The 10,000-nt window shown below is 33.3% G+C and overlaps 1 protein-coding gene across 1 annotated transcript in view; it reads left to right on the forward strand.

Annotated features, from left to right (window-relative positions):
• The first annotated feature begins 5,621 nt into the window (after positions 1-5,621).
• Positions 5,622-10,000, forward strand: part of LOC112529692 (probable methyltransferase PMT21) — a 4,658-nt gene continuing 279 nt past the window's right edge. The window contains exons 1-8 of the mRNA XM_025141042.1: positions 5,622-5,773; positions 6,897-7,176; positions 7,348-7,496; positions 7,577-7,772; positions 7,901-8,111; positions 8,204-8,879; positions 8,973-9,050; positions 9,752-10,000. The exon at positions 9,752-10,000 is cut by the window's right edge and continues 279 nt beyond it. Of these exons, the coding sequence (XP_024996810.1) occupies positions 6,907-7,176; positions 7,348-7,496; positions 7,577-7,772; positions 7,901-8,111; positions 8,204-8,879; positions 8,973-9,050; positions 9,752-9,968 (1,797 nt within the window). The 5' untranslated portion in view covers positions 5,622-5,773; positions 6,897-6,906 and the 3' untranslated portion in view covers positions 9,969-10,000. The remainder of the gene's footprint in view (positions 5,774-6,896; positions 7,177-7,347; positions 7,497-7,576; positions 7,773-7,900; positions 8,112-8,203; positions 8,880-8,972; positions 9,051-9,751) is intronic.

The following is a 10,000-nucleotide window of genomic DNA, read 5'->3' on the forward strand; positions in this document are numbered from 1 at the left end:
AATCACTTTTATCAATATATTATATCTTTTAATTTTTTTACCATCTTATCTGTATTTAATTAATATAAAATTATTAGAAATTTATTTCAATTATATTTTAAGATATTATTATTTATTCATTTTTCAGGATACCTTTTTTAGTCATTTTACATTCTTATCAGTTATGATTTTTTTCATCAGCTAACTTATTAGCTATCAATTAGCTTATAAGCTAGTTTGTCAAACATTGCTTAAATGCTATGTTATAGTACATATTTAAACTATGTGTTATTAATTAGTAGTTTTTTTTTAATCATATATACATCTAATAAAAAATAATTTAACTATAAATGTCTGAATCAGTTTATATATATTTTAACTAATCCCACGAGTTTTAAAAAACACACTGAAAAATTTTTCAGTGACCTTATATGCCTCCAACAAATTTCATCATGCTATTTATTAAATATGTTTGAAATCCATTTTCATGATTGTATATATTAGCTATAGATTTACAAGATAATCTTGATTATTGAAAATAATAAGTTAAAACAATTAACCACAAGGATAGTGCTTGATTGGTTTGAGCTTGACTCCAAAGGTTAAAAGTACTTGTAGGTTCCATGTTCAAATCCAAGTAGTAATAAAAATCCTCTTGTGGCCACGGAGGTCCAAATATGGTGACTCCAGACTATCTACAAAACAGGTGATCGTCCTGAGATTAGTCAGCTCACATGACGGATTGGATATCCAGGTTAATAAAGTAATTTAAAGATAAGTAATAGAAGTAGTGTTGCTCATTATTAAATGTGCACTCCTCCTATCCTCATCATGGAAGTCTTAAAGGAATTGATTAAACAAATAAATTCTCTTTAACCAAATCTCGTTAATTGTTCATCAATTATTATTTATATTATGATAGAATATTTGATAAAAATTCTTTAAAATCATTTTGTATGCATGAAATAATGTTTATTGATGTATATTACTTATAATTTAAGATTACAAGTAATTTTGCATAAGTACAAATTATTAAAAATTAATTTTGAAATTCATATAACTAACTGTAGATAAAAATAGTCAAATACAAAATAAACATTTCATTTTAAATATAAAAATTTAAAATATAATTAAGATAATCATTAAGTTATAACATAATGTTTGATTATTATCTTTATAAAAAAATATTATTAAACCAAAAATAATTGGGTTGTTACCAAATCTAAATTAAATTACAATAAAAAAAATTGAATTAAAGAAGTTACACAAAAAAAAACCATAACTATTAAATAGTTAATTTAATACTAATATCGATTTATTGCTTTACAATTTTTATGCTATCTTCAATTTTATATTTCATTCAAAAATAAAAACATTATCGTTTTCTCAAAATCACATAAACTCGTATTATATCAATAGAGACAGAATAAAAACTAAACATAAAATCGAGATTTATCTCGCTGCATTACGCGAGTATACTTCTAGTAGAAAAAATATATTTTAAGAAATCTCATTAATTGTTTAACAGTTATTTTAAGCCAACATATTTATTTTGAAAGGCAACATTTTATTAAAAACTAAAGGAAACAACATTTCATACAAAGAGATTTATAAGGAACAAGTAATAAAGAGGGAAACAAAGCAAACCCCACAAGAAAAAAACAACTAACAAACAACTAAGTCTATAAAGAAGGACCAACATGGGCCGTTTATCAAACGCTTATCTGAGTAAGTGTTTATCAAGTAACATTATCTCACCGTATGAATATGGTAAAGACCAAAAATCTTACTCGGAAAGAGCGAGACAAGGACCAAGAGCCTTACTCGGTAAGTGAAGGCGACGACTCTTACCCGGTAAGCGCTTACTGGGTAAATTGTTGCATACGATGTTGTTTTGGCGGATTAAAATCTTACCCGGTAAGTAAATAAGAGTGTTGAATTTTACCAATCAAAGGATTTTAACTGAAGGTCATGAAGATATAAGTATTTTTGAGTTTTCAAAGAGAATAAGTAACAATCCAAAGAACCGCTTGCCACACATCCTTCAACGATCCCGCTATCTGCCTCCCATCATCGAAAATCAATAACTCGGAGACGGAAAAGGGTAGAACATAGTTGATTTCCCACCATTTAAAGATGCAATTCCAAAGCAACAAGGAGACCTTGCAACCAAGTAAACAAGGATCCATCGATTCAACATGATCTCTACAAAACGGGGTAAAGCACTGAATCGAGATCGATTCCTCTTCTGTTGAGCTCCTGAAGAACCGGTAATTTGTTATGAAATGCCTCCAAACAAAGACATTCACTTTTCTATGAACTAGCTTGTTCCATAGTCTCGCTTTTATCGTCAAGAAAAGATTGGAGAAAGTATCTATCCACTAAATGTCGAAGAGATGAAGTAGTGAAAGACCTATCCAATGTAAGGAACCAACTTACCTGAGAGTCTGAGCCCTTGGGAGAAACATTCTACGACAAAAAAAAAATCAAGTCAAAAAAATCGCTTGAAACTCTCCCCCAAGGAGAAAGAACCCAATTCCAATTCCAGACCCACAACGGAAAAATCTAGAAAACCTGTCACTAACCTGAAATTACCTAACCAAATGACCTTTGGCCTAGCGGTATCGTAGCCCTTGGCCTTCTAAGAAGTCAGGTGTTCAAACCTCACTGTAAGTGAAGAGGGTGTGTGAGTTTATTTGTTCCATTTGCCGTATATAAATATTATATACTTAAAAAAACCTGAAATTACCTATCCATTTGAATTATCTTTTATTTTGACTCGACCAAAATAATTTATTTAAGGATTGTTTATTAAAAGCTTACTTTGTAAGCGTTTAACAGGTATCATCTACCTCTCCAGTGAGCATGACAAAAACAGAAAATCTTGTTCGGTAAAAGTTATAGCAAGTACCGGATCTTACTCAATAAGTACGATAAAAGACTCTTACCCGATAAATGATTATCATAAATAAAACACTTACCAACAATTCATTTTGATATCCAATAATTTTACCAGATAAGGTAAGTAAATATAATAGCTTTTACCCATAAACACTTATCCAGTAAAACTTTTTGATAAATAACACTTAATTTATTCAAATACTGCATAATTAATTATTACTAGGCAAATTGCAATAAACAATTTAAACGACTTCAATAATAATTTTTTTTAAAATCACTGATAAATCTATATATATCTATAAAGCAGAATCATGATACGCTGACGTGGCATCTCCTCGATGCAAAGATCCTATTTTCCTCTTTTTTCTACATTTTGATTTTTTTTCTTAGCAATTTTACAAATTAATGTTCACATTTAACTCAAAAGCTCTCCCCTTTCTCTTGGTACGTTTCAACTTCAATCTTTAAATCCCTCAATCTCTGGTTTTTTCTTAGTAATTTTGCAAATTAATGTTCACATTTAACTCAAAAACTCTTCCATTTCTCTTGGAATGTTTCAACTTCAATATTTAAACCCTTCAATCTTTGGTTTTTTTTCATTTATGTGTTCTCCATCACCATACGCTCTCCCCTCTTCTTTTCCATCTCTCATCTATGACAGAAGAGTATACAGGGTTTATCAATATGTAAGAAGGCATTGGAACTTGGATTAAGGAGAAGTCTCTATTGAGGCTTTAGAATTTTGTTAGAATTTTGATTATTTTTGTTTTTGTTGTAGATTCACTTTTGTTTTTATGTTTTTTATAGTTTTTTAATTTGTAATTTTGTAAGAAAATAACACCAACAATAAAGTGACATTTTTAGGCATCGCAATCTAATTTTCTTTTTCTCGAACTTTGCTTTTTTTATTGATGTAATTATTATCAAAACATTAAATTAATTAGACTATTCATTTTCGTTGGTTACACCCAATTTTTTTTGTTCGTTTATCCCATGTAACTCTATTTTTCATTTACATAACAATAATTGAACACACACACACACACACACACACACACATATATATATGTATGTATGTATGTATTCAATATACATAATCAAAATATCTGAAAACTCATTTATATGAATGAAATTACGATCAATGTATGTGTATTTTTATTTACATTCTTGAATATTATATATGTATATATATTTACATGAGACTTGAATATAATAATATGTATATTCATATTTATATTTTTCTCAATTTTTGTCTTTTTTATTGATGTAATTATTAGCAAACATTAAATTAATTAAACTATTAATCTTCTTTAGTTACACTCAATTTTCTTTATTTCTTATAATTAACGAATATATAAATAATCAATATATTTAGAAACTCACTTATATAAATGAAATTATGATTAATATGTATAATTTTATTTACATAATACTTGAATATAATAATAGTATATTTACTAAATGACCAAAAACACGAGTTTCAATCATTTTTTAGTACAACATAATAAGAAAGACAAGATTAACCGAGGTTGTTCAAACAAGCATAAGACAATTAAAAGGTATTACCGTAGCAATTGGGGTTATGGATTTTCAGTTTATGGGGGTAGTATGGGACTCGTAGTCGGGGAGAAAATTACCCATTTGATTGAATACGCGAAGTTGGGATCATAAAGGTTAGTTGAGAAATTGTGAAATTGGATTTTACCGACAGTGCATCTCCCGTACTTTGCCAATGTATATCTCATAAACTGTAAGTCGGAATAAGCTTGTTCTTGCAACCACTTTCATGAAGGGTCGAAAGTCAATTATGACTCTAAGTGGCTCGAAACAGTGTGTTTTCGAGGTTGTTTACACTGTATTCGGGATTAATTTGTTTTTTTGTAAAATTCGTATAAAATATACGGATAATCAAAATGAGGTGGGTAGATTCATATATCAAAGGTAATATTGATTCTTATTAATTTAATATATAAATATGATCATCGATTCATTTAGCTAACTTCAATAATTTAAAAAAATATCGTCATCACGCAACGCGCGATGTGAAACACTAGTTTAATAATAAAATAAAATAAAATATCCATGTGTAACCAAATGCCAAATGTCACCATTATCAACAGCGGCACCCACAACGATTGTTTGGTTCGGTTTTTGCTGAATATATATATATATATATATATATATATACATATATATATATATCGTGTGTGATGGTCGACAAGATTTAGAAATTAGTTATCTGAAATAAAAAGCAATAATAGAGTTATAGAGGGCCTCAACATGTGACACTATTGTTGATTGATGTCTTGTTAGAGTCATAAACTTGTAACGTTTGTTTCAAACATCGAGTGTAATTAATGCGTTAGCTTGCTCTTGTTTGTTTTATTCAGTCTTCTTTACATATGTTTTTAGTCCGTTAACGGATTCTATAGTTATTTTTGTTCGTAGAACATGCAAACATTATCTTCCTTTCTTTATAATCGAGAAGATAATTTGACAAGGTCATTTAATGATAACTCGTTTATTAATATGAATATCCGACCCGTTATCCAATGGATTCAAATCACTTTTTTCTGTAATGAAAAAACTCAGAAATGGGAAATCTAAGAAAATAAAGACAGCTAGGCAGATGGTGTAAAACCAGTAACTTTTTAAGGTAACCATCTCATATATGTATTGTGTGTGTGTGTATATATATATATATGCATGTAGGGATGCATCCATGTGTGTGAGGCCAGAGATATCACTCTATCTCAACTCTCACCCTTTCTCTTTCCTATCACCATCCATTCTTCTTGGATTTTGTTTCTGAAATCACTCCATCTTCTGCTTGCTTGTGTATGGTTCATAAATCTGTCCCAAAAATCTTGGAGATTTCTTCACATTTCACCAGGTACTTGCTATAATCCCCTGTTTTTGCTTTAGGGTTTAGGGTTCTTGCCAGATCTTTCTTGAAACAGAGCCTTACAAATTCCCCCCAAAAAGAAACCCAAATCTTGTTTGATTGTAAATTGTGTTTTTTTTGTGTAGTTTTGTGTTGTAGATCTGATTTCCTGAGATGGGTTCACTTCTTCTTCACCTCTAATTGCCTAAAATCCTGTAGATTTTGTGGGAAAACCAACATGGATCTTGGACAGACAAAAAAAGCAATGAACTTTATACAAAAAGACACTTGAATTCATGATTTCCAGCTTGAATTTGACATCATTTTAGTGGGTTTTTGTTTAAAATTAGTGTTCTTTTTTCATGGAACTTGATTGATCTTCAAGATCCAACTTTTGCAATAAAAATAAAGTGGCAACAACTGATTGAGTGCTATGGTGATCAAAGAATCGTATCAAAAGATAAAATGGCTTCAATCAAGGGGCAGGTGGAGGGCCTGAGAGCTCTGTTTCTTACGTCGTATACCCTCTAATTTCAATTCAGTGGGCACAATCAGATAGGCCCCTACAAGACCTTTTTTTCCTAAAACTTGGGCCCAAATTTCATGTGAGTTGTTCATAAAGTTAGATGCCACCAGATCTTGAAATTTTTCCCCCTTTTTCCCATTTATTATTATTTATTACTAATATTTTCCATCAGATCTGCACTGATTTCCTGACCTCACTTTGCTGTTTTCTTTACTTATATTAGCACCCATGAGCTAGACTAGATCTGTCCCTTCCAACTCAAGAACACAGTTTCCATCTTTAGTAACCACTGGGATCTAGGTTTGTCTCAAGAATCTGTCTTGTTTTTCTTTCCATTTTTGAACACATTCTGTTTAGATCATATACCTGAAGCATAAAACTAGTGTTGCTGTTTGTGGGTGTTTCTTATATGAGATAAAGTTAGGAACTTGATTAGATCTAGGTTGGATTAACTGTCAAATACTTGGATTTAAGCTTCTAATGATACCTAATCCACTCTTTGTGCGTTCGGGTTTGTTAAGTGGACCCCATGGTTGCTATATTCGATTCAAATACAGCTTTAAATGGTGTGATTTACTGGTTTTTTTGACTTGATTTTGTGAGCAGATAAGGGAAAATGAAGCTAAAAGATGATAAGCCCATACGGCCAAATGATAAGAGTACGAAGGTTGTTCCGATGGCGATTATGTTCGTTGTGTTATGTGGGTTTTCGTTCTATCTTGGCGGGATCTTTTGTTCCGAGAAGAACGGATTTGTTACTGAGGAAGTTGTGAAATCAGTTGAATCTTCCCAAAAGACTGTTTCTACTCCTGTCCAAGTGAAATCCGTTTCGTTCCCACAATGCAGCGCCGATCTACAAGACTACACGCCCTGCACCGATCCTCACGTAAGTTCCTACATATATAAATACATGATTGGTTTGTATACTTTGTTAGAATCAGATGGCTTGTAAATAAAACGTCTCCTTTACGTAATATATATAGGTTTGATGGTCTGTGTCTAGCTGACTTGGGATTCTAACGGTTTGATCGCCTGTTTTTATGATTTTGATCAACAGAGATGGATGAAATACGGACGACACAGGCTTACGTTCATGGAACGTCACTGCCCAGCAGCGTTCGACAGGAAAGAGTGCCTGATACCGCCACCGGATGGCTACAAGGAGCCAATCAGATGGCCGAAGAGCAAAAACGAATGTTGGTACAGGTAAAGATTTGATCTTTATCGTTAAACTTTGATGAAAACATAAACTTTTATCGTAAATTAAGTTGAAAAATGATGTTTAGGAACGTCCCATATGACTGGATCAACAAACAGAAATCTAACCAGCATTGGTTGAGAAAAGAAGGGGAGAAATTCTACTTCCCTGGTGGTGGCACCATGTTTCCTAATGGTGTTAGTGCTTATGTTGATCTGATGCAAAATTTGATTCCTGGAATGAAAGATGGGACAGTTCGTACCGCCATTGATACTGGTTGTGGGGTGAGTTTTCAGAGCTCGAATTCGGTTTCTTTACTGGTTTTTGGAGCAGACCCTTTTGAAATGTTGATCAGATTAAGCAAAATCTTGAATTTCAAATTGTTTTGGAGCTAAAATCTTGAATCTTTCAGGTTGCTAGTTGGGGAGGTGATTTGCTCGATCGTGGAATTCTTACAGTTTCTCTTGCCCCAAGAGATAACCATGAGGCGCAAGTCCAGTTCGCTTTGGAACGTGGGATTCCGGCCATTCTTGGAATCATATCAACACAACGTCTTCCATTCCCTTCGAATTCATTCGATATGGCTCATTGCTCCAGATGCCTGATCCCATGGACGGAATTCGGTAATGTTTTGAATAGATTTGCTGTAATTTCATGGATGATTTGTTTTATCCCCACCATATGTTTGATAAAAATGTGTCAATGACTTTTTCAGGTGGAATTTACCTTCTTGAAGTACACCGAATCCTCCGACCCGGAGGCTTCTGGGTCCTGTCCGGTCCGCCCGTAAACTACGAGAATCGGTGGAGAGGTTGGAACACGACGGTTGGAGAGCAAAAATCCGATTACGAGAAGTTACAAGAACTTCTAACTTCGATGTGCTTCAAATTGTACAACAAGAAAGACGATATAGCAGTGTGGCAAAAATCCTCGGACAACAGCTGCTACAAAAAGCTCGATACTCCTGACAACTACCCACCAAGATGTGATGACGGGACTGAGCCCGATTCCGGATGGTACACCCCGTTGAGACCTTGCGTCGTTGTCCCCGACCCCAAAATCAAGAAATTGAGCTTAAAATCGATTGCAAAATGGCCCGAAAGATTGAACGTGGCTCCAGAACGGATTTCTGACGTTCGTGGCGGCAGCGACGGAGCGTTTAAACACGATGATAGCAAGTGGAAGAGCCGAGTGAAACACTACAAGAAGTTGCTTCCTGCTCTCGGAACCAATAAGATCCGAAATGTGATGGATATGAATACGGCTTACGGAGGTTTTGCTGCGGCTTTGATCAACGATCCGCTTTGGGTCATGAACGTTGTCTCCTCGTATGCTCCCAATACGCTTCCTGTTGTTTACGATAGGGGACTTGTCGGGACTTTCCAAGATTGGTAAGTTGAAACACGATTATATATAGACGATAACCGATAACCATGTATCCTGCGTTGTTTGTATATGAATTCACTCATTTGATCTTTTGTTAGGTGCGAGGCGTTTTCAACATATCCTCGAACGTATGATCTCCTTCATGTCGACGGCCTCTTTACGACCGAAAGCCATAGGTAAGCTACGAATTTCAACTTTCGTTCTTCAACTATATTTTGCTTTTTGTTGGAGTCTAATATCGGTTAGACATAAACCATCAAACCTAAAAGAGAATCTCAAAAAGGTCGAGAACCGTAAAGAAGCAGTGAACCATATGTTGTTTATACAATGTTGTTTCACATTGTGAAACAAAAAATTACACGTAAAAAAGTTTCACACTGTGAAACCAATATATGTGAAACAATAACCTAAATCCTAGCATTCGATGAAAAAAAGACCAAGTAAAACAATACGTTAAGAATTGATATATATATATATCAATTCATTTTACGAACCAATATTCATCGATGCATATTACAATAAATCAAGAACGAATTTCAATGAATATATTCATAAATGCATACATAATAGACACAGATATATGCATTGATGAATATATCATTTGACATAATACACATTTTGATAGTATATATGCATCAACAAATGTATTGATTTTCATGTTCTCAAAATATTTTCGGTTCTTACATTAACTATCCGCATATATATATATATATATATATATATATATAAGACTCAAGCTTAAGTGTTATACATATATATATATATATATATAGAATGCTTATGTGGCACACGTATATTTTGGGTTGGAGGCGTTACAAATGGCATCTATCTTGCAAACAAACTCGAGACTCACCTTTGGCTTCGACTTTTCACGTAGGTGTGAGATGAAACACGTGCTACTAGAAATGGACCGGATCTTGAGACCAAACGGATACGCAATCATTCGGGAATCGAGCTACTTCGTAGACGCGATCGCCACTATAGCAAAAGGAATGAAATGGGGTTGTCATAAAGAAGCCACCGAGTACGACATCGAGACCGAAAAGGTTCTCATCTGCCAGAAAAAACTCTGGTACTCGAAGCAAAGCTCGTAGCCGACCAAAAACAACCGAATTATTTTTGAATA

Source organism: Cynara cardunculus (assembly GCF_001531365.2).
Source record: "Cynara cardunculus var. scolymus isolate 2C chromosome LG 16, CcrdV1, whole genome shotgun sequence".
Lineage (NCBI taxonomy): Eukaryota > Viridiplantae > Streptophyta > Magnoliopsida > Asterales > Asteraceae > Cynara > Cynara cardunculus.